This window comes from Leguminivora glycinivorella, chromosome 1 (assembly GCF_023078275.1).
Source record: "Leguminivora glycinivorella isolate SPB_JAAS2020 chromosome 1, LegGlyc_1.1, whole genome shotgun sequence".
NCBI classification, from domain to species: domain Eukaryota; kingdom Metazoa; phylum Arthropoda; class Insecta; order Lepidoptera; family Tortricidae; genus Leguminivora; species Leguminivora glycinivorella.
In genome coordinates, this window is record NC_062971.1 from 10084499 (window position 1) to 10110987 (window position 26489).

The window sequence follows — 26489 nt, forward strand, 5'->3', positions numbered from 1 at the left end:
GCGGCTGAAAGATAATATAAATATTACTGTTTTCTTTCTTATATTCTTAAATCTTGCTTCGGGGTTGCTTAGAAAGCGAGATTATTTCAAAATCGATAAATAATAAATGCATGTACGACTACTCTGCCCTCTTAAGCCGAAAAGCGCTATCTCAAACGAAAATCCATAGCTAACTTATACTCAAGTATCTATAACTGACAGTTCCATTTTAAAAATCATTTGGTTTTGAGATAGCGCCACTCGGCTTAGCAGGGCAGTACTAAACTAAAAAAAAGTACAATTGTAAAGCTACTGCCATTGCAGTAGCATACCAAGGGATCTTGCGTGCTTTTTTATAGTTGTTAGTTACTTATACTTTCTCGTTGTCGAAACTTTCCCAATGCATCTTAGGTTGAAATCCTGTTGTAGGTATTAATGGCATATACCTAAACAATACTTTTCTAAAAAATGCCTACTCGGAAGAAAACTAGTCAATCATTTACCGAAGCAAAGAAAATGAACGAACTACAAAGAAAATTAAACTATTGTAAAGAAAGTTCATCTCTCCTTGATTCTGCTTTGTAGGTGGACTTTCAGGTGCTTGTGCGAGCGCACGAAAACGATGATCTGGCGCGGACAGAGATACTCACCTTTATTGCAACGCTGAGTTATGGACGTATCTGTCACGTCCATCGAAACCAGACATGCTCCTCAAAAAACGAATTCTGAAAACGTGATTGTGCTTTCTCTGTTATAGTGCTTTTCACGGGTGAAAGGGAGATAGCGCATGAGACTTGAGATGTTATAGTAGACCTCCATATTGATGCAACCGCTAAGGGCCTGTTCACACGTCGAATCGTGATCGAAAATGAAATGTTGTACATGAGCAAGCTTCGTTTGAGTTTTATCGTGTCGTGGGAAATAGCGTATATTTTGAGTTATGATTCATTGTGGAAACGGCATCTAATGTAGAATGGGAAAAGATCAAGGGAAATTGATACGATGTAAAATATTTTAAAAATTATGTGTGGTACGTTAGTGTAAACGCACTTATTAATGTTAATGGCCGAAATTATAAAATTAAGGGGATCATTTAGCTAAAACGACATCCTAGGTAATATAATTAACGTGTATACATTTTATTACATTTTTATGAGTAGAAAGTAAAGTAGAAATATATAATAACCTAGTAGAGAGGAGACAATCCGTTAAGATGCTGCACCCGCAAACAGAATATCCCTACGGATACATTACGAGGCCACGCGTATGGTATCTTGGGATATAATTCACCGTGACTACCAAAATGGCCACACACCCGAGTTTGCAGTCCACAACAATTGTTTAATCACCGGCAATTGCTAAATTGCCCAATTTTCATCCATACAAATCGTTTGTTTTCTTGGAATCACCGTGAGTAACACGGTGAGCCTAACAATGACTCGCTGATCGGCAGAAAAACGCCTAAATGTGTCACTGGTAACAGTGGTAACTAACTGTACAATGGAGATAATGACAATGACTTTAAAACAACTGTGAGCTCTGTCTGGAGAAACTGGTGGAAGAGCGTATCTATTTGCACGAGAAAATTATTAAACACGTACATTGTTGTTTTGGCAAATATAGATACAAGATGGTTTAAATAACCTATTTTGAAAGTAACCTTTCTAAATTTTCTTTTTAATCATTGTTTATATTTTAAATACGAGAGGTGTATATTAGCTGCCTAGCTGGTGTCTTAGCATGGAAGGGAGGATGATAAAGACGATTGAGAAAATGGATCTTTCTCCGGTCCGCAAACTATCTCCATATCAAAACTCATCTAAAACGATTCAGTGTGGTTTTAACGCGAAAAAGTAACAAAGAAACTTTCGCATTTATAATATTAAGTAGAGATTGACATACGCATCGCGTTACATGGTTGAGCATAAGTAGGTACAAGGCCGTGCCTCACAATGAAGACTTCTTTGGTTCCGCTCGATCGGCCGTAACGGATATGACAACATGGTACATGCGAATTATCTGAGACGCAGATGATAATGTCGGCCATACCCATTTCATCCAGGTTTAACCAACACTACTAGTAATATTCCGTTACATTACCTTACTTTTTTAAAATTCTGTACAATTTTTGTATTGCTTACGGTTCTGACAATATTTTTACTTAATGATCAAGTAAACATATTAAAAGCAGTTTGATTGTTATGTACTGACCTAATTGATAACAATAAAGCCATCGAATAAAAATACCAGTTGTTTATTACAGTGCTTTGTGCATGAATGGCTGTAGGAAGCGACGCGCCTTCAGCCAATTGTTGTTCTGATTGTCCTCATTAAATTACGTCTTTCGTTATTACTCGTAGCATCACTTTGTAAACAAGTAACATCCATATAAAGTACCTAAGTTACATGCCCGCACATTATTAACATAAATACAGATATTATTTTATTTTATTGAAATTTGTCAATTTGTCAGTGAAAAAACCTATTAAACGGCCGACCTCTCGAGTCATTTAAAATCGATATACATAAATTGTAATATTCAGACAAGACACAATATTTTGTATAAACTACTACCTATATTTGTATGCTTTGTATGTATACTTACCTACTGTAAGTATTCTCACATCAATTTAGTTTTAATTACAAAATAATTCATAGGAGTCTGCTATTGCCGTGCTGCGTATAATTTTATAGTCTAAGCTTTCATAGCCAATTTCCGATTCGAGTTTTGCTAGATGGTACGGTAAAACTCCCGTTGAGTGCAAATGTCATTTCGTTTCCATTGATACATGATCCCAATACCAACATTGCATGTAAGCTGATCTTGTCATGAGACACCGTAGTTGTTGACGGGGACACGACGTATTATATTGTTCATTTCTAGTTTTCTCTCGTTTTACGTGTTTTAACCAGGTGAGATAAACCACCATATATTAGTAACTAACTTGGTAGCAAACATTGTAACAACTGTCGTATCAATTGCGTTTAAAAAAACCTGTGCATGCTAGTTGACTGAGACGTTTGTGCGATGTCCGAAACGATTCTATTATAACGCGGAGAAACAGTAGTAAGCATATGCATAAAACGGATGGCATGGCAACATAAAAATGCAAGTCAAGTAGGTATCATAAAATCAGAAAAGCGTAACATTTTCACATTTGATAGCTCATCTGTGCTAAGAAACTCAACTATAGCCACAAGTTTATATATTTTCTACTTTATAGTGACATTTAATACACATTTGTTTGAATAAAAAAAATTGCATTTGAAATCAATCTCGCTATGTCATTGATTGGCAATTGAGATGTAACAGCAATTTTTACATCACGCTTTCACGAATAGCATCACTGTTGGCAATCATACAGACCGACACGTATTATGTCTAATATCATTTACATTTGCGCCTCCATCTCCATTATCTGCAATGATATTTATTATTAAAAGAGAAAGTGCAAGTAACATTTAAAAATAGTGACGGAAAGTACAATATTTCGTGCAGTATAGACATTTTTGACATATAGTAAGATAAAATAAACTCGTTATACGAGACTTTCTACATTTGGAAAAGTTTTTATGTGTTTCGTTTAGTAGGTACTAAATAAACAAACATTACCTACTTATTACAGTACGAAACTTATCTCCTCATAAAATGTTCATAATTATCGTAATGTACTTACTAGTGTTTATGTGAATGATGCGATTATCCTTGTGTACCTACATATTTTAAATGTTTAACTATCAATACTAAAATGTTTACTATCAATTACTAATGTTTACGAGTTACTTGTTTAACTAATAGAAAGTGACATAAAGCTAACACGGGACCGATTTCCATATTTACAGTTTGTGATAATGAATAATAAAGTTTATTTAACGTTATTAAGACACAATGAATACAGCCATTCTTAATAAAGTTAATTTTTAGTTTGAAAAATAAAAGACTAAGCATTACCTACTCGAGAACAAAACCTAAAGGATAGGTATCTAAATAAATTATGCTATATTAAGATTAAGGATATATTAAGAGTATTAAGCGAAGCGTTAAGCGTACGCTTATTCAGTTGTCGAATCGGGGTGAAATATTGAAATATTTTCGGTTCCTTTCCGAACATTGAAATATTTTCGGTTCCTTTCCGAGCTGCCATAGTTTCCGCACCCGCTACCGTTATTGTTTATGTTATGTCCATCCTGTCCGACACGGCCATCCCGGTGACTACGCGATCACGGCTCCCGCCGCGCACTGTACAGACAGCCCGTCCAGGTTTATTGACCGTAATTTTGCGGTCGAATCAGGATGATACCAGCTCATCTATGGTGTGCAATTCAAAGTAATTTCCTTAAGGCTAGGGTCGCCATTAGTAATTTTGTGTACCTACATATGAGTTTTTGTTATTGGTTGACTAAATACGTGTATAACCTAAATCATGCTTTCAAATACTAAATTTTAGAGTGAGTTGTTGCTACGTAACATACAGCCACGAGCGCGTGTCAAACCCGTAATGCTGCTTAAACATATTACTGTAAATTATTTTCTTGCGGTTCGGATTGTAGATGTACTTTATTAGTAGGTACACATAACTTTGTTAGTGCATATGCCACAACAAATAAAGAAATGTTGAGAAAAACAAAAAAAATGTGCATGTAGTATTTGAGAGTCGCGCGTGCTAACAAAGCTCCGCGGGCGCCGCTGCAGCCCTGCAATTTGCGTTTATGCTCCCATTCATTCACCAGCGTGAATGGCGTCGCTTCTCCTCTCCACCCGCCCCTACCTCACATTACCCGGCTTTCAACCTAAATGCATCGAAGAAGACTTCTAAGTTTATTTAAAAAAACACAATTTTATCTACATATTGTAATTACATCAATGTATGAATTATGAGAATACTAACCGAAAATGTCAGCATGGGTTCTTCGATAATGTTTTAACTAGTCAGGTATTAACTTTAATCAATTATTTTTGTTTTAAATCAAATGCAAACACCTTTGTTGGATATCTTATCTTCATTTTGTGCCGTTTCAAAGGTTACCAGCTTAAACTCTATTCATTTTCCACCCACGCTGCACAATTTGCGTCTTCTGACGTGGGAAAATTTTCCTGACTGCAAGCAATTTTACTAAATACTGTAACGTAACGAGCTTTATTGAAGCTTTGAAGCTGTAAAATTATATTACCTTAATTAAATTAAACGTGAGAAAACACCTTAAGGCAATTTATTCAACGTTAAGGTAAATCATGCCTAAAGACGGCGTTCACAAGCCGGTTTATTTCTAGACCGATAAAGTGTCACCTAGTGAATTTGTGAATTTAAGTGAGTAGGTAAATATGTGAACACGAGGGTGGCCTAGCGCAGGGATCAGTAAACTTTTGAGAAAGAGCTAACACTAAAGAGCCACGAGTATCTCGCGTTCTGCTGACCCCTGGCTTTTTATAGCACTTTGTTAAATTTTACAGGCAAGGAAATGAAATAGTAATGCTTTTCGTTGTAATTAATACTAATAACGAACTTATTCATACACATTATGGCATTATTGTTCGTTCATTCATGCTCCGTAGGGATACACAGGTTTTTGTGTAATGACAATGCCCACTTTTGAACAAAAGATGGTACGGTTGAATTCACACAATCACGTTAGTCTAAATTCGAAATAAGGGTTGTGCTTTCCTTATCATACTCATATGCACAATAAGGGATGCAATCAAATGCAAATCTATTTTTGGCAGAATTTTTAACAAGCACGCTAGGGTTGACGTAATTTAGAGACTCGTATAACCTTTGTCGCGCTCGTTTATGGCTCTGATCACCAGGGCAACCCTGATTTAAGCTGATTACTAAGAGCAAGGGGGATATTTCTAAAGTGTCGCGTGTGACGAAATCGATTTTTACTCATTTAAGAACAAGCAATATATTTATGTAATTTTACTGTCATAAAGCAGGTTACTTAAAATTATGAACACACATCATTTCAGAACTTGCGTAGGTCACAAAAAATTAACATATACAATTATACATAATATAAATAAGCCATCTATACACCATTACACATTCAACGGCTGATTGATGAACATTTAACGAGCCAGTTTCTTGGTATTCACACTCTTAAGTAGTTATTTCAATACTGTTGACCCGAATAGAAAGTCTTTTCAAAATTTAGATCAAAATAGGATGTTGCATTAAGCTCTTTTGTTGAGAGAATAGTAACCTTAATTAGTTACTATTAAGCAAAATGATTTTTCAACACCATAGTTTAACTAACTTGTTTTTTTGTGATATGTGTGAACTCTGTGAACTAGGGATGCAGGTGTAACAAAAATTGGTTTGATTATGCTCACGATATCGCAACGTCATCCCCGAATTTGATTCTGATTACTATTGTTAATTTTCATTCCTTTCTAAAACAGGTAATTTGTGTTATTAAACCGAAATACATCTGCTACGCACGCTCCGTTGATCACACTAGAAAGGCTAAAATTACATCCATCAGAGCGTTGTTAGGACACGGACAGACAGACGTCCGTCAAACAATTCTCCCTCGATACACATCTTGACGGAAGTCGGCCATTACCTTTAGCAAATATCGCTTTAAATCACAGCCAGATCTGGCATTAATCAATGAAAGTACGTGGCGTCTTCCGTTCATTGTTTGGGGGTAATGCGAGCAGGCTATTGTCTCTACGCGTTAACTTTGATGTTAATTGAATGTAGGACTATAGATATCTCTTACATTTCTCGTGAAGCCGTTTAGGCCATTTATTATTCAATCTAAAGATTTGACTAGCTATATAATTATCTAGCTCGAATCTTTCAGAAAAAAATTAAAGTGGAGAAATTCGCTGTCATTAAATGACAATTGGCTGTCAGATCCCGACTCGCAACTCTGGATCACAAATCCATCGGTCTGCCAACAGATCGATCGAGAGTACTCCAAGACAACAAAGTACTGCTACTTGTACTATTTAATAGGTACTTTAAATTCATTATCCTACAGTGAAGTCTATATTCGCCCGAGTCAGTGCATTTGTCCATATTTATTAAATAGATATTATTATTGTTTTGTGGAAAATAAATAAATAGTCAAGTTTCAATTGTAAAAAAAATCACTCAAACCGAAGGATACCTATTTATTTAGTAACTGTGTTCAATAACAATGTATTGATAAATTTATCAGGCTACCGGGAAGGGATTCCTGGTGCGCCGTATTATCTTTCTGCGCGTGGGCACGCTCATTGTCTAATGTTGAATAATAACTGATTTATGAATCAAATCATCCGGAAACATTCGCTTAGCCGATATTTATAAAACATAAAAACGCACAAGTCATATTTACAAAATTTTTATTATAATGTGACCTCACCGGATTTCTCCGCATATAGTGTGGCAGACTGGCAGAGTAGGACCGCTTTCTTTGAAGGTATTTTTTTTTAAATATTTATACAATACTGTACATACTTGAATATTTAGCCGAGTAACTGAATAAATTATGCGATTGTATAAATATGTAGAAGGGCCATGATCCGACCTGTGCTGACCTTTCCCAAAAATCTGCCAATCTATCTAAAGACGAAATAGTCGTGCCTTGTGTGTGTGTGGATTGAGTGAGCACCTTCCCAAAATAAAAAAAAATATGCTGATCATTTAGTAAAAGTTCTAAAACAATTGTAAAACGAATCTCTGAATTTGTAAAAAGATAAATCAAAAGATACAGCCATTAACATGTGCTCACTCAGTTCTCACAAACTACCAACGAAAACAGTGAATATATTCATTTAACATATAATATTTATATACTAACATTTAGTAAAAAATAGGCCGACCTACCTCTATAAATATTAGATCACCTAGTGACGTATTAAATTTTTTACAAATAGTTTCTTATGCTCACTCAATCCACACACTTTTGAAAAGCCGAATTTTGATGAAAAACATAAGATTTAGACCGCTATTATATGTGTATAGTTTAGTAAAAGTGAAATGGGAATTTGTAAAATACAAAACGAACCACTAAAGTGTCAGGTTTTTTTATAATAAATTTTTGTAAGTGCTCACTCAGTCCACACGTTTTGAGAAAGTTAAAAATGTAAATATCTTACGATTTGTAGCACCTAAGACACTCGAAAGTACTTCAACATTTAGTAAAAATTTTTACTAAATATCCACCATCTAATATTTTATATTCGTTGTCTGGTTTTAAAGATATTCAGACATAACTTTTCTCATACAAATGTATCAAGTAGGGTGACCACACTATGTCGGCTCCTGATTTTCCCCACCTTCCCATTGTCATATTGAGATTGGGGAGTTTCGTTCAATTTTGATAATAGTTTACCGGATTTGTAAGTGGGAGCGAGAAAAGAATAACTATTTCTCGCTCCCACTTACAAATCCGGTACGCTCATCTGTTAGCGCGATTAGATTACCAGGTTCTGGTTTCTTACTAGTGAAGTATTATATTCTTTGTTTCTTACCAATTATTATTTATGTCCTTTTTAATGCATGCATGTCGATATGGTTATTATCCTGACGTCGATAAAAATTACACAATACACATCATCACTAGGCCAAGAACATAACCTAAAAACAGTTTGCAGATGGAGAATTAATATGGTATTAGTTTAATATTATAAAAATTGAACGAAGGAAACTCCCCAATCTCAATATGACAATGGGAAGGTGGGGCAAATCAGGAGCCGACATAGTGTGGTCACCCTACTTGATACATTTGTATGAGAAAAGTTATGTCTGAATATCTTTAAAACCAGACAACGAATATAAAATATTAGATGGTGGATATTTAGTAAAAATTTTTACTAAATGTTGAAGTACTTTCGAGTGTCTTAGGTGCTACAAATCGTAAGATATTTACATTTTTAACTTTCTCAAAACGTGTGGACTGAGTGAGCACTTACAAAAATTTATTATAAAAAAACCTGACACGTTAGTGGTTCGTTTTGTATTTTACAAATTCCCATTTCACTTTTACTAAACTATACACATATAATAGCGGTCTAAATCTTATGTTTTTCATCAAAATTCGGCTTTTCAAAAGTGTGTGGATTGAGTGAGCATAAGAAACTATTTGTAAAAAATTTAATACGTCACTAGGTGATCTAATATTTATAGAGGTAGGTTGGCCTATTTTTTACTAAATGTTAGTATATAAATATTATATGTTAAATGAATATATTCACTGTTTTCGTTGGTAGTTTGTGAGAACTGAGTGAGCACATGTTAATGGCTGTATCTTTTGATTTATCTTTTTACAAATTCAGAGATTTGTTTTACAATTGTTTTAGAACTTTTACTAAATGATCAGCATATTTTTTTTTATTTTCGGAAGGTGCTCACTCAATCCACACACACACTCGTGCCTTTAATGTTACCCGTAGAAGTGATTGACAAGTATACATTATGTGCATTTTTCCTGTTCACCATTTTTATGATTTTTTTTTGTTTCAGGTAAGAAACGTTTCAACATATTTGCATTACAATGTCAAAAAAAATAAAAAAAATACCAACAACAAAGCTGCGTGGCTTACGTAAGTTTTATTATGCATCCTATTTTTCAACTGGCGCCAGCTCGGCTGAGTTAAAAGATTATAATTATTTAGAGAAAGTATAGTTACGTATATGTAGTAGAATTTACTGTTTATTGTGTAATGTAGGATTTTGTCGTTATACAAAGTATACCTAATCTACCTACAATAATATTTAACAATTAAACAAGCATTAGTTATCTATGAAATGTCACTATTACCTAAACATAAAATGTGGGTATCTGAAGTATCGTACACCGTGTACATTATACGATCATTTAAACAGATGACATGACACATTCAAAATATTTATATGCATTTCACCTCTGTTGCTTATCAATAAATCGGTTCTACTTATACGCCGATACTATCAGGATGTCAACTGACTTCCTCTTCCTTGCCTTCTCGTTCATAGTGAAAATATATTTTATGAAGTAAAGAATAAAGCTCACCTTTGAATATGATATACATGGAACATAAGAGATTGGGAAAATATGGTTTATATTCATGTAGATAATGCGTGTCGTACGCCTTAAGCCCGTCTTAGCGGTGTCTGATTGACGGGCGATCTGATAGGAATATGGTGGTAATATTACGTTGCATCCTAGTTTTTTAAATGCGGATCTGAACTAACATAACTGATGCAGTAAAGGTCGAAGTCTAGGCAAATTTATTCGCAATGGTATATACGGTACGAGTATGGTGGATGTGTGTCGTCATTTACTTACTTAAGCATTTAAGTTATTAGTTAAACAAAATTACGCCAAAGCTAATTAAGATTTTAGGCTAATTAATTTATTCCAGTTTATGTTCTTAAGTATATTTTTGTATGTTACTTTTCTTTCGGTGTTGTACTAAACATAATGTATTGTTTGATCACTTGTACATGGGGGGTACCACCATAAAACTAACATTTTCACCTCTTCCATACTTTATGTAGTTCTTAAAAATTGTTTGATGCAAATGCAGACGAACTGCGTGCAACCCAATAGTTTTCATATAATTGTCTGTACCTACCGGCCTTAGAAACGGTCCAAACTACAAAAATAAATAAATAATATAAATAAATAAATAAATATTGGGGACACCTTACACAGATCAACTTAGCCCCAAACTAAGCAAAGCTTGTACTATGGGTGCTAAGCGACGATATACATACTTAAATAGATAAATACATACTTATATACATAGAAAACATCCATGACTCAGGAACAAATATCTGTGCTCATCACACAAATAAATGCCCTTACCGGGATTCGAACCCAGGACCACGGCTCAGCAGGCAGGGTCATTACCGACTGAGCCAGACCGGTCGTCAAATATAATACTTGAAGCCGTTTATTACTTAACATAGATAATTGCTTATTCTAAAAGTAAAATAGTCTAAATGTCCAGTGTAAAAACGTTTAGTGTGTAGCAGTGTAAACGTACACATGCAGTGCGATGTACGAGATATTAAAACTGCATTACTTATTCATCCTTTTTAGAAGATACACGTTCAATGGAAAGAGGAATCCTATTTGTTGGGACAGTTTTTCTTTCAACAGTGTAAATAGGTACTACCTGCAAAAAATTACAATGTGCATAAATTGTTCATGGGTGTGGATATTGTGGATACATTTTTATTATACCTACCTAGTTATGGATCTGGGGCCAGTAAAATGGTCTAAGGGCATTTTCAGAATTTGGGACCGAAAATTAGCGTAAGTCCTCTTAATCGACAATTAAGCATAAAATCTGTCTAAAAAAATACTTTTTTCACGTTCTGAATGTAGATTATCGCTTAAAGTTTATGTAATTAACATAAAAACAATATTTGTATTGAAATTTCATGCTTAATTATTGTCACAAAACTGAAGCGAGTTAATTTTTGTTATCGACTTACGCTAATTTTGAGTCCCAAGTACTGAAAATGCCCCTAACCACGAAACTCCGAAAAAAATTGTCTCTCCCACACGGAAAATGTCAACGTTAGACCAGCCAAAAATGTATTAGGAGCAAAAAACAATGTTGACGAAATTATATGTTCATTTAAATGTAATTTACATCGGGATTATCGGTAATTTAAAACCTAAACTAATTAACAGTTTGAGCTATGAATAGCTATTAATCTTAGTTACACTAAATTGCTACCTATAGCACTCATAATTATTCTTATTGACTTGAATGTAAAGTATAATTTAGTTCAACATGGCGCACAGCGCAATGTTCGCAATTCAGTACGTAATAGGTTTATTTATTTAATTGTGTACGACATAAATATTAATCGTCGATCGTCCACCGTCGAGAAACTCGGCGGGGTACCGACGGGGTTATTTATGTGTACAATACACATGAGGAAACCTGACTAACAAACTGATTTAAATACTGTGAAGTAGGAGGTTTCTTGTTAATAAAGTAAATGATCATTGCTCTTCGGCGAGGGAAACTGCTTTGATGTTTTATTTACAAGATAGGGCTCGGTCGGCGACTCGTACAACTATTTGTGCGCTTACGTGCTTCGTGACAAGCACTGAATTTAAACTAGGATATATTTATTACTTATAGTACCTACATACTTGCTTAGTTCAGCACGACGTCTGAATATCATTTTGACTATTTTTATTTCATATAAAGATAAATGATAACTGATAAGTCATAGCTGGACTTAGGTTCTTCTTGGCTGAGTTGCCTCTTGTCCTCTCCACAAAGGGCTTGTTACTTTGTGGCTAGAACGGCGTCTGACCTCCTGCCAAGCCGGGCTGCTCCCAGAATGCCTCAATTGTATTTAGAAAAGAAAGTGTCGTAACTTAGCGCCGCACCGTGCCACCGCTGCACGTTGATGCATTTTATAACCCTCGTTTCTGTGCGGTGGACATTCGAATTTACGTTGCTTTTGGTAAATGCAATCATAAACTGATAAACACACTGCACACTGTACATGACGCTCCAGCGTCTGCGGGTGATATTAGAAATATGTATATTACGAAAGTAAACTTGTGTTGTAATATACATGTAGTACCTATATTTCACAGGCAATAGGTACTTGTTTATATCAATTGTAGGCATTACCCATACAATTCGCGTCTCATGCACCGTTCAATGCATGCACACAGAAAAAAAAAATTACTTGAAGCAAGTAATATTATTTGAGTCAAGATCTTTTGGGATTTCGATATAAGGAAAATGGAGAATTACTTAGATTAAGATATAAAATGTTTCGCATTATAGTTCTTAGACCAAGAACTACTTTTTTGTATCAACATTTAAATATCTCTTCCACTAAAAGCTAATAACTGTTGTTTCAAGAGAGAAAGCATTTTGACATAATTATTCCTTTTCTTAATTGAAGATTGAATGTATTTTGTTTATAATAGTATTAAAAATTGGCTCAAAAGCGTTAGTTCTTATTGTAAAATAGCACATATTCTCTTCAAATGATGTAAGGCTCTTTTTTCAAAAGCTAAATTGTTTGACCCAAGAATGAACATATTTAAAACAAGATATTTTCGTTCTTGGGTCAAACAATTTAGCTTTTAAAAAAGAGCCTTACATCATTTGAAGAGAATATGTGTTACTTCACAATAATAATATTAAAAATTGGCTCAAGAGTGTTAGTTCTTATTGTAAAAAAGCACATATTCTCTTCAAATGATGTAAAGCTCTTTTTTTAAAAGCTAAATTTTTTGACCCAAGAACGAAAAAATCTTGTTCTAAATAGCTGATATAATTTACTCAAGAGCGTTTTGTTCTTGTTGTTAAACGGCCCATATTCTGCCCAAATATGTTAAGTTCTTATTTTTTAATCTAAATGGTTTGACCCAAGAATGAAAATATCTTGATCTAAATAGCTGGTTAATTTACTCAAGAGCGTTTAGTTCTTGTTGTCAAATGGCCCATATTCCGGTCAAATGATGTAAGGCTCTTTTTTTAAAAGCCAAATTGTTTGACCCAAGAACGAAAATATCTTGTTCTAAGTAACCAAGATAATTTACTCAAGAGCATTAATTGTTCTTGCAAAAAAGTTCCTTTCTTGTTGTAAAATGGAACGTATTCCAATCAAATGAAGTAAAGCTCTTCTTTTAAGAGTCTTTAATTCTTCTTATAAAAAATGTCATTCTTGTCGTAACATGGAACGTATTCCAATCAAATGAAGTAAAGCTCTTCTTTTAAGAGTGTTTAATTCTTCTTGCAAAAAGTGTCATTCTTGTCGTAAAATGGAACGTATTCCAATCAAATGAAGTAAAGCTCTTCTTTTAAGAGTGTTTAATTCTTCTTATAAAAAGTGTCATTCTTGTTGTAAAATGGAACGTATTCCAATCAAATGAAGTAAAGCTCTTCTTTTAAGAGTGTTTAATTCTTTTTATAAAAAGTGTCATTCTTGTCGTAAAAATGGAACATATTCCATTCAAATTAGGTAAATCTCTTCTTCACCACGACTATAAGGTGTGCCGTTCTCGAGAATGTTCTCCGTTTCTTTGAGCGAGAACGTTTCTTATACAAAACGGAGAACATTCTAGAGAACGGCACAACATGAGCCACGACACTTTTTATACCGACGTTTGTGTATTTGGCGCGTTTACAAAATTTACCATTTTATTTTTGTTTTATTCTTATCATTTTAATGTCGTAAATGAAAATATTATGATGTATTTTTTTACCTATTTAACATCTTTAGTATTGTTTACCTTTATAATATGGTCATTTCATCACTATTATAGACTTTGCGGCAGTTATGACTTGATTAAATTACCTATCTAAATAAAACAATAATAAAATGGTAATTTTATAACTAGGATAAATACACAAATTTACACTTTAAAAGGAGAGCTTTAAATTTTAATGGAGTGCGTGTCCTTTTACAAGAAGAACCAGAAATACAAACTTAAAAGAAAAGCTTAATGTAAGTATGTTATTAGAATGCGTTCTATTTTACAATTAGAATGCGTTCTATTTTACAATTAGAATAAACATGTTTATACAAGAAGAATTATCTTAACCAAAACAAGTGCTAATCAATTCAAGCTTTAACTTTTTACAAAAAGACTTGTGTGTTTCAAGTATGAATGTGTTTCGACAGTAATCTGTATTCCAGTCTAATTTATACAAGCCAAATTAGTTTCAAAACACATTAAATTTATTACCTATTCGGAAATAATGGAATAAAAGTGAAATGTAAGTTTCTCGTTTATTTTATGCACCAGTTAAAGAAAGTAATTACAAATTCAGAACTTATCAGTGTCACTATACAGTATTAAGATTGAATTTAGAACGGAATACATTTTGACTTATCAGTGTTATATCACCATATAAATTATACATAATATGTTTGAGCTACATGTCATGGTTCATTATTTTATTTTAAAAGCTTACAATCTTGAATTATATTTAGGTACTTTATTTTCACGAATTGCAATATGTTGAACACCAATTGATATGTAATAAAAATAATGATGATATTATTGTGTTTTTAATAAAATCAATTATACAACTTAGGCCGATAGTCCACTATCATATGTTTAGCATAGAAATATGATCATGCCTCCCTTTTTCTCCAACGTGAAGAAAAAGGATGGCATGTTGCCTATGATCATATTTCTATGGTAAACATATAATAGTGGACTATCGGCCAAAGAGGACGCTACAATATAATTGAATCAGCACTAAATATAACCTAGTAGATAAAAAGGGATATTCTGACTTGGAATTACGTAATTGTTAGAGTACCTCTACAATATTTGCTAATAGTAAATGATTTAAAGAAAACAATATCTTACTCTATTTGTCTTAATTGAAGATACTCACTTACACGTAAAAATAATGAACATCAGTTCAGTTCTGCACCTAACTAGCTAACTACGTACAGAAAATTTAAATAATTCAAATAATTAAAAATGTCCTCTCAACACAATTAATACCTACATTTTTAATGATAACTTAAACTTTAGTATAATTATTATTTATAAAATGAGACATATAAATTACCACCTACTGAGCGAAGAGGTATTGGCATTTGATCAAAACATTCAATCAACGATATGTATTTGTATTCATTCGTTTTGTTAACTTGATATGCCTTTAAATGGGTACTGTAATTAATTATTTGCAACACAGAACACGCAAGGATGACGGACTTAAAATCTTTATCCCTGATTAATATATCATTAATTAAGAGGAATATTGGATTGTCATCTTTACATTCGTACAAAACAACGGACATATGATCATAAATATATCCGTTATTTTCGAAAGTAACAGTCGTGAAATAATTATCTCCATTTAAATGACACGGAATATTTACGCACTGCTTTAACTTTCCACACTTTGTTTTGTTCTCAAAGCCACCATTAGTTAAAAACCTGCTGCAGTCCTTTAATTGGCACCGTATTGAAATCGAATAGCATAAGTCTGTCCTACTCGCTATAGAACGTGATACTCTTTTTAGTTCTTTGTGTTTAGCTTCAAATTTAAAAGCCGAGTAAAATATAGGCGGTCCTAATTTATTTATCACACCCGGGTAATGTACCAAGAAATGGTATTTTGGTTTCAATGAACTTTTGAATAGCTCTATATACATTTTATGATGTTCTTTTATCAAATGTTTCAAATTAACTAAGTGTTCTGTGGAGATAGTTTGTTCGGTTAGTGTTTCTGTTAACTCTAATAAAAGCAAATAGTAGTTCCACACTTCGTCTCTTTCGTCAACGAAGTCACCGACAAAGTAACGGAAATTTCTTACAAAGCATAACATCTCCGACGCTGAAAACATGATGATACCATTACATAAATGCTGCTTAGTTACAGGTGGGGGATGATTATGCTCGGATCTAGTATATGTGAAGTATTTCGTTCTGGAATTTAATTGGTCCAAGGTAAAAACCTTTTTGTTTATAAATGATTGTATTATTGATGCCATACTATATCTATGAACACCTTCACATAAATCATGCATGACGTCTACACTGGTATTTTCACAAGCATGGAAGCTGTCTAGACTGTTCCATACACAGAGTTCTTTTACGCCAATGTTATTGGCTAAACAATGGTTATAATTAGCTCGTGACCGTATTTTTTCTTCACTTTCTGAAATGGCAGTTTGGCATTCTTGTTTATTCATAGTACAAATTCTACAGTAATTACTGGCGGAAAAACTTTCCATGTAACCCATAATTGAATTAAGCCCTAAATTATCTCCTGATAAAGCAATCAAATAGAATTTTACTTTTAGTTTTTCATTATTAGAGAGTATGTCTATACCACAATTTTCCAAAAAATTCAATTCATCAAGTAATGGTTGAAAAACCGCTTTATTGCCAAAATTTACTCTCTGGTTGGAATAAAAAAGTAGAGCCAAGAAAATATTTTCCAGGCGACTAGCAAACTGCGGTGGAATAGTCGCAATACTACAATAAACAGCGCCAATTTTATGTTTACCGGCATGACTGCCTAATGGATTACCATTTTCGAAATCATCATAGTAAATATATATAGGAATAGAAATATCTGAGCAATGTTCATGTTCAGCTTTTAGTTTCCATAATACCCCATTAACAACGTTTAGCAATACATTTTCTGTGCTGCTAAGATATCTTTGATAGTCTAGTATGGTCTGCAGGACTTGTGGTAATTCTAAAAACAGCTTTAAACTATTTCTCAAAGGCACCAAATGAACGTATTCATCCTTTAAAGTCATAATCACTTTAGAATCTACTCGTTTTGGTGCCTTCGAGACACCGATTTTTTCTTAATTGGTTTAACTAACTTACCACTCGCATTAAACAAATTTATTAGTCTATGTTCGGTGTCAATTGCTTGAAAACAGTTTTTAAATATGTCCAAGCACAAACTTAAGTTCTTCATTGGCAATATGTCGTTACTAATGTTATTACTATTAATATTTCCAAGCACTGGAATTTGACTTTCTATGTAAGAAACTGAATCAGTAAGGAAACTTTTAAAAATATCGATTATGTTTTGTATTTGATTTCTTGGCATGTTTAAATTACTGTATAATTTCGATATAAGAAGTATAACAGATAAGTGAAGATCTTTTTTAAATTGCATTGTTATATTTTCACTGTCTTGGCTACAGTTCTCACTATTAGATTTAAGTTTAGTAGAACTGTTTAACTCTATAGGATCATGTGTTATAGTTTTATTGATCGATATATTAGTACACATTGGAGAATTCGGATGCGATGTTTTTTCTATTGGCTTACTATCAAGTCGGCGATTATCAAACAATTTATGAAAAAATGTCAAATGATCTTTTAAAGAATACTTTGTACAATACGTTCTCTGGCAATTTTCAATAGGACATTGATAATTAGTTTTTATTTTATGAATAAGTTCCAAATGTAAAATGTATTTTTTAAAAGTACCAAGATCGAGTTTGCACTCGGAACAAAGCATTTTATGAATTTATTTAACTTTTTTCGAATGATAGGCGTAGTTGACGCCACAGAGTATTCTCTACAAGACAAACTTAGAACAAATCACGTCAATTGTAGATGGTGCAAATACCTTACACAATGAAATACTTTTTAAGTGGGTACATAAGACCAAAGAAATTTCTATACCTTAGTATATTTTTACATTTCAAGAACTTTTATAAAAAACGAAGACCAAATTTTACACATCTAAGTTTAAAACGTCAACTATATACGGTGGTACTGTATCATACGCTGTATGGATTTGATACACTTTTTTTGAATAATTATGTGGAGGTGCTCACACACTTGGGGATACTTGGCGTGGAAAACGTGATAAATCTTAAACAATAAGTCGAACGCCTTTGCAGCTGAATGCACGTGGTATTTGATATCATCAATAACGATGTATATCTGGGCGAAGTTTTGTAGCGGTCCTTGTATGAGCACGAAGGGTTGAACGGTATCCTTCCGGGCTGCAGCCTTAGCTTTCTGGGCTGCGATTACGCTGTCGATATCTCCGGCGTCCTGCATTAAAAACATAATTTAAAAGTAATGCCATAGTTCCCAGGAATATCCCACTGCTCAGCAGAGGCTCCACTACAAAAGTAGAAGATTCCTTTTAAGAGACAGAGACTTAGTCAGATAGAAAATGGAATTTTAATGTACACAAAGTTTTTTGATTTTTCCCTTAATTGTAATTTTCATTCAAAAGTATTTCATTCAAGAAGTAAGAAGTAAAGAATTCTAAAAAATGTTAAGTAAAATGTAACTTCATTATGGTGGCTCTTTGGCAACTTTGCATGCCGTACAGTTTACATACGTAATAATGATTATCATAAAAATTGAGTGGGAAAAATTAAATGGAACATATTTACCAAAAATAATTCAATTTAGCATAATTACATATTTTGAAAACTTATCAATTGTGATTGTGGATATATTTTATATACGTATGCTAAAAAATAAATAATGCTAGAAACATTATTTTGCAATAAAACTAAATGAAATATATTGAACTCGCTTGACTCGAAGAGTAAAATAGTAAAACATTAACTGAACAATTACACAACTTTTATAGGTAATAATATAAATGTATATTAATAATAAAATAAAGAGAATAAAACTTAAATTTTGATTGGATGCATACAATACTTACATCTATCTGAACTAATAAGCCCTGGATTGATTCAGTGGTTGAGAACTTGACTTTCCTAGATTTTCGGCCTTTGGGTGGTATTAAAAAACCTAGCAGGTAAATCTGCACCGGAATTTTTTTGTCTGAAATAAAAGAAATATATATGAAAATTACACATATTTTATAAAATGATCAAGTATGAATGCATCTACTAAACTATGACGATGATATACCGATATGGACACTATAAAAACTTATAAACTATACTCGCATTATACGAGTGGAAAACAGTCAAGATTTGGGTACTTACAAGTCTTACAACACATTCTATAGGTAAACAAGTAGGTACTTACCATCGTCAATGATATTCCCTAATCCTTCAATTAATGCTTTTGCATTATCATTTGTCACGACACTTTCTCTAAGCTTCAAAAGTTTCGAGAAAAATAGTTCCCAGTTTTTAAAGAAGTTAAGCGACTTCTCTTTAAACTGTTTCTCAAAATCCAAAAGTATCTGTAACAATAACAAAACAGTGACAGTATTAATTATTATATCACTATCCCACGCGGAACTGCCGCAAGCATCGTGGGCACCTTTGGGCACAAGGAAGGAAGCGGGATATTTGTATACGTTTTACTTTTTAAGTTAAATTTATGTATAAGTAAGTAGTTTAGGTTCTAGGAATATTATAAAGGTCAAAAGTACTCGAAACCGACGAGCGCGCGTGTATGAGAAACGTAATTGAATGTGTGTGAAGCGAAAGTGCTTTGTCAGGATCGTAGTAAATGGAAATCCGTGATCTCTGCCTACCCCTCTGGAAAACAGGCGTGATTGTATGTATGTATGTATGAATATTACTTAATTCAGTTTTTGTTTTGGATTATTAATTATACAGGGTATATTTTGATAGCGGGTCAGTAAGCCATGAGATCCCGTGGTCCTTTGCGAAAATGGTCTAAGGAGAATTTCCCTCGATTTCGAATTGATGCAAATTGGCATTTACAGATTTTGGAAAAAAAACCATATAGGGTGCGAGAAGAGGGGCATTTTTGACAAACATTTTTTCTGACGCCAATCGATCTAATTCTTATCCAGGATCAAAAGCTTGTAAGGGACTAAAAAAAATCCGGCTAGAAAAGTCACAAATCGCGAAGAACTTTTCCCATACCATTTTTATGAATATAAAAAAAATTACATGCTGATTTTTTGATGCCAATCGATTCTATTCCTATTCAGTATCGATAGTTTCTTAGGGCTCAACTTGCGATAATGTACTTAAGAGCCACAAATTAAAGAAAACTTTTTCTACTTATTCACCATAGTAAAATGTATTGGTTTATGGCTTTTTGGTACATTACCGTAAGTTGACCCGTTAGAAACTATTAATACTATTAAGAATGGAATCGATTGGCATCAAAAAATCACCGTGTAATTTTTTTTTATAATATTTATTATTTATACAAATTGTATGGGAAGAGTTTTTCGCGATTTGTGACTTTTCTAGACGGAAATATTTTTTGGTCCCATACAAGCTTTTGAAAGTTTCTCAAAAATGACCTTTTTCTCGCACCCTGTATGTTTTTTCCAAAATCTGTAAACACTATTTCCATCAATTTGAAATCGAGGGATAGTCTCCTTAGATAGCAATAGCACCACGGGATCTGATAGTTGCCCTCACTGACCCGCTGTCAAAATGCACCCTGTATATTAAGTAATGTATATTTCATCTGAAACAGAGTTACATATGAATACACAGTTATCATTCCAAATGATTTCCCACCTGATCAGTATGGGAAATGTGGGAATTATAAGACACTTTGATTGATGATTTGAAGTGTTCTAAAGGAAATATGGCATTTATCTTGATATTATTTTTTATGTATTTAGTGTAGTAAGTCATACTCGTAGGTTACAGAATTCATTTTAGTATAACATGGCCAGTAATAGAAATCTTATACTAAAATCAATTCTATTTATATAATATGTATATAATTTATTATTAATATAAGGTGGCTAGTTATTTTATTAGGAATGTCTTACCAGAGTATCTGCTTTGCCGTCTTTTAAAATGGCCCAGGTTTCGAGAAAATCATGTACAGTTTCAAATTTTTGTTTGTGTCTTAATTCAAAGGTGTTATTCCACCTTTCACAAACTTGGTCCCATGGCTCATTGTTATGTTTCAGCCAAATAGCGTCGTCATTTGAGGCAGTCTCTGAAATAAAACAAATAAAAAACCGGCCGAAAGCGTATCGGGCCACGCTCAGTGTAGGGTTCCGTAGTTCTGTATTTTTCTCAAAAACTACTGAACCTATCAAGTTCAAAACAATTTTCCTAGAAAGTCTTTATAAAGTTCTACTTTTGTGATCTTTTTCATATTTTTTTAAACATAATGTTCAAAAGTTAGAGGGGAGGGGACACAGTTTTTTTTTCCTTTAGGAGCGATTATTTCCGAAAATATTAATATTATCAAAAAACTATTGGAGTACCTAAACCCTTATTCATTTTTAAATACCTATCCTACAATATATCACACGTTGGGGTTCGAATGAAAAAAAAAACCAGTCCCCACTTTACATGCAGGGGGTACCTAATAAAACATTTTTTTCACCACACCAAATGGTAAAGGCTTACTTTGCTATTCGAAAACAGATAGCAAAATTGCATTTTATTCACAAGAGTGCAAAGTAATTTCAAACAAATTATAACTTTATGTCTTAAGCTGGCTGGTAGAATTTACCAAATGATGATTTTGAATCATAAATATTGAATAGATTGATGGATTTGATTTAGTTTGATGTTTTATAGTCAGTATTTTGTTCGTGTTGGTGTGGTGAAAAATTTTGTGTTTCACTCGGTGGCAAAGTTTGTTTAACCTTCGTGCCTTGAAACCCTCGCAACGCTCAAGATTCCACTTTTTGAACCACTCGCTACGCTCGCGGTTCAATATTGGAATCTTTCGCTTGCTCGGATATCAATATTGGCACGTGCGGTTAAACAACTTTGCCTTGTAAAACAAATAACTATTTCCACTTTGTCGGCGTGATTGATATACATACATATTGGTACCAAATTTCAGCTTTCTAGTGCTAACGGTCACTGAGATTATCCGCGGACGGATAGTTGACTACGGAACCCTAAAATTGTATCGAAACCATACTTTGTGAAAATCTAAAGGAAGAAAGACAACAGACAGACAAGAGTTAATTTCGCATTTATATTACCTATTAGTACGGAATAAGTATAGATTTTACCTTGATTATTTTCCACAGACTCTACATCTGTATCCGAATCCTTATTAGAGCAAGTGGATTTAATGCTCCTGCGCTTTGCTCCTGATATGTACAGGAGATTTCGAACCTTGTCCACTAATTTGCCTTTAGCGGGCACATATTTTCTTGAAGCAGATTTGCATGTTGGCACAGCTTTCATATAGTAGATATATATACTTTCAGTTGGGAAAAGAGAAACAATTTTTGCAGCTAGCAAATTGAACTCTTCTGGTTTGATGTTGCTGAGAAAAAAAATATTTTGGATAATCTTCATTCATATTTAAGTAGGTATTAATACTAATTATAGAAACCAGACAGAAAACCATCACAACCACCCTTGACGTAAATGCATAATTTTGCTACCCGTGAAAGAATATTTAACTCGAAAGAATATTTAACTTGCACTAGGCGTCAATCCATCTGGATTGACATGCAAGTACAGTCACCTGTAACCTATAATATGTAATATCTTACGCAACGAAGGCTGCAAAAATATCTGCCACTAGTACCTTATTTGTGATATAATACATCAAATTGCCTTATGAGACATTGTAAGAGCGTATCAGATATTTTTGAGGCCTTCGTTGTGTAAGATATTATCGCAGGTGACTGTACCAAGCCTGAAACTACTGCTGTCTGGTCTCCTACAATCCATGAGCTAAGTACTTGAGCGGCATATATATATAAGCTTATATTACACTAATCTACATTGGATACTACTACATGATGATTACTGTATATATAATTTCTACAGGTAACTATACTACTATAGCTACTTAACCTACTACTAAGGTATAGGATAAATTACTTGTGGTGTCCTAGAAGTAACAAAATAAAATAAATAACAAAATAAGTATTTAGCTGCTCTGGCTAAGAACTTAACTTATGGCAAATGTAATTCAGGCAAACATTAGATAACCTATGCCTATGACCACATGTAATAAACCCCTTGTCAAAAATATCTATCTGCCTACATAAAAAACTAACACTACATCAGTTCTACAACGGGCAAACATAATTATAAGTGGTTCAATAATTACTTGTTAACAATAAATGTGTAGTGATATTTCACCAAAACATCAACAATGATGTTTCTTTTTTGCGAGTTCAATTGTTTGTATTTTTGATAATAATTTAGAACACTATTTCCTTGTGGAGTAGATTGGAGGATAGTCTTCAAATCAAATTCTGGCAGTGAAAGCCTACTAGGTATATTTAAGTAGGAATCCAAATCCAATGTAATGTCTGTTAGAATAACTGACTCGTCTTGATCAATTTGCATCACTTCTGGATAGTTTGCTTTAATAACCATTAAATCTGCATTGAAGGAAGATGCAGTTTCAGTATCAGTAACTGAGTCTAAGTAATCTTGTAGTTTACTTTTTAGTTTTATTCGGTGCCCAATGTGTGGGCAAAGCTCTTTCAAGTAAGTATCATTTGAAACCAAATATTTGAACTGTTCCTTGCTTATATCATTTTCTGTAAAAAAAATTAACTTAAATAATTGCATATTTGATAGCTATCGAGGACCTCTCCTATGTATATTTAAATGGGAAATGAACGAAACATGCATCAAAAAAGAATAAATATCTTAAGTGTTGTGGTCGAAGAGAGACTGAATCAAAGTCTTCCACTGCGACATGGTGACAAAATCTATTTGAAATTCAAAATACTTGACATAAAATAGAACTATAGAACAGGCTGCTACCCATCTACTCGTAGTTACCAACAATATGTGATATGTGAGCGGTTTATAGACTACTGATGATGATACTAATTATGTACCTACTAACAATCTGTCCTTAACCTTTAGTTTTATGGAAAGTTGAGCCTCTTGACTTGACAACTTTTAAATGATCAACTACACATTAAATTTGTTACACTTCAGAAGACAAATGAACATCTTGATCGACCCCGGAGATGTATGGCAGTTGCATCAAGCACAGTCATGTTATTTTGATTTAAACATTCACGATTTTCACACATTATTTGACCAAAATGGGACTTGATCGAGTATTAATATAACTTTTTTTATTTACATTGATGTGTCAAAATGCCCATTGTCTCGTTTTGATGAGATAATAAGTTTTTAATAGTTTAGTAACATACAAATATATCAAGCAAATGCATTGAATTACTATTTACTAACGTACATTTTACCTCAATGGATGTAGGTAATTTTGTTTAACCTAACATTTAACAAATATCTTGTACAGATGAGCCTCCAAAGTTTCGACCTAGCATATAATGAACCACTTCTCGCACTAGTGCGTAAAAAAAACACAATCTGTACTGAAAACTATTTTACCGCTCCCTGACCACTACCTTCTGATCTGCCAGCGATATACTAGAAAATTCACAACTTACTTTTGAAGTTCTCGACGACTTCTGACGGCACATCCCAGGATACCAATATGTTTTCTGTATCCTCTTCCATTATTTTAGTAGGTATACTTGCGATCGCGATCACTAAGTTAATTTTCAAATGAAACACTTTCACTGCAATGACAACGACGCAAAAAAGGAGCGAAAAGAAAAAGAACACACGAGCATCACATTCGGCCGTTAGCATTTGGTTTGTTGGATGACAACTTGAAAATGTTGCCAGTACCAGATTTTTATTTTACCCAATAAATACATCAGCCATAACAAGTAAGGCACTTACTTGTCATGTTAATAACCTAGATAATGTAACTACAGACGGTCAAGCAAATCATGAGAGTAAAAAATGGCGGCAAATTTGAATAATGTGCCCATACATTAATATCGTCCCATAGAAAATTTGAATTTTGCTCTCATAATATTTGCTTGACCGTCTATATTACAGTCGGGCAAAAAAAGTAGAAAATAATAGGGGCGCCACTGTCTATGTAAAACGTCTTGCATATTCCAACTATCTTTTGTATGAAAACAGTAAGTGGTGTAAAAAATTAGTTCCATTTCTACTCTTTTTTGCCAAGCTGTAATATGGGAAAGAGTAGAGGCACGAAGTCTCTTTACGTCTTAATGTTATTGCACGGCGCGATACGTCGCACAGTGGATCAACATGTGATGCTTTTTTTGGATAAACTATTTTTAAAAATGCTATTCGACGGCAAATTATGTAAGAAATAAAAGTTGTCATGTAGTGTTTTTCAAAATAATGCGTATTTGAGGCAGGATATAATAAAATCTGTTTTTGTTTTGTATGAAACCAAAAAATAGGTACCTTATTTCAAGAAAACCTTGGGCGATCCCGCCTTCTAACCTTTTGTGCTTTATTTTCCTACTTGTCAAAAGTATAAAATCATGCAAGAGTTACCCCGGCAACAGTCTTAAAAATTCATAATCTTAAAAAAAATTGTATGCAAATTGACAGTTCAAACTAACACTGACAGATCTGTCAGTGTCAGTTTGCATACAATTTTTTTTTAAGATTATGAAAATTAAGACTCGTCTGTTGCCGGCCTTACTTCTGGAGGTGGCGTTTTTTTTTTAAGGAAGGCAAAGATCTTTGTGTTTTTGCAAATTTTTAAATGTACTGTACATATACATCAATAGTAATAAAGTGCAGGTACGACAAATGATTGACATTTCTATAAAAAAACGACATTTTTAACCTGTAAGCAAACTCCAAAAATATGTTTAATTTAGAAATATTACTTTTTATGAGTAAACATAACTTCATGATAGATAATCAGTATGTAATAAATAAATATTGGGGACACCTTACACAGATCAACTTAGCCCCAAACTAAGCAAAGCTTGTACTATGGATGCTAAGCGACGATATACATCCTAAAATAGATAAATACATACTTATATACATAGAAAAACATCCATGACTCAGGAACAAATATCTGTGCTCATCACACAAATAAATGCCTTTACCGGCATTCGAACCCAGGACCGTGACTTAGCAGGCAAGGTCAGTACCGACTGAGCCAGACCGGTCGTGTGTGTGTGATTGCACTTGTATGATTTGAAAGTTGAAACGTGTCTTTCTTGGTAGAGGTACATACCTATACTTAAAATTCAATGCGTTAAGGCTTAACTTTTTTATATCTAAATGTCAATTGTTCGTTGTATGGTTATTTTTCATACTCATGTTTTAAATTATGCGAAAAATACAATAAATTGTAGCAAATCGTGAGAGTAAAAAAACGCGCGAAATTCAATTTTT

The 26489-nt window shown here is 33.4% G+C and overlaps 2 protein-coding genes across 6 annotated transcripts in view; one reads left to right on the forward strand and one right to left on the reverse strand.

The window, feature by feature from the left end:
• Positions 1-26489, forward strand: part of LOC125228093 (microtubule-associated protein Jupiter) — a 182137-nt gene that overhangs the window by 105992 nt on the left and 49656 nt on the right. The window lies entirely within an intron of this gene.
• LOC125227887 lies at positions 17234-25643 on the reverse strand. 2 transcript variants are annotated; one of them, XM_048132387.1, is made up of 6 exons: positions 24695-25643; positions 22310-22569; positions 21098-21270; positions 19411-19570; positions 19079-19200; positions 17234-18447 (listed from the first exon to the last, which is right to left on the reverse strand). In XM_048132387.1, exons 2-6 carry the CDS (start codon positions 22485-22487, stop codon positions 18148-18150), a joined length of 933 nt encoding a protein of 310 aa, XP_047988344.1. In that variant the 5' UTR covers positions 22488-22569; positions 24695-25643; the 3' UTR covers positions 17234-18147. The 2 variants fall into 2 exon arrangements, with proteins under 2 accessions (XP_047988344.1, XP_047988270.1); XM_048132313.1 differs by lacking the exon at positions 24695-25643 and having other exon boundaries at positions 22310-23399.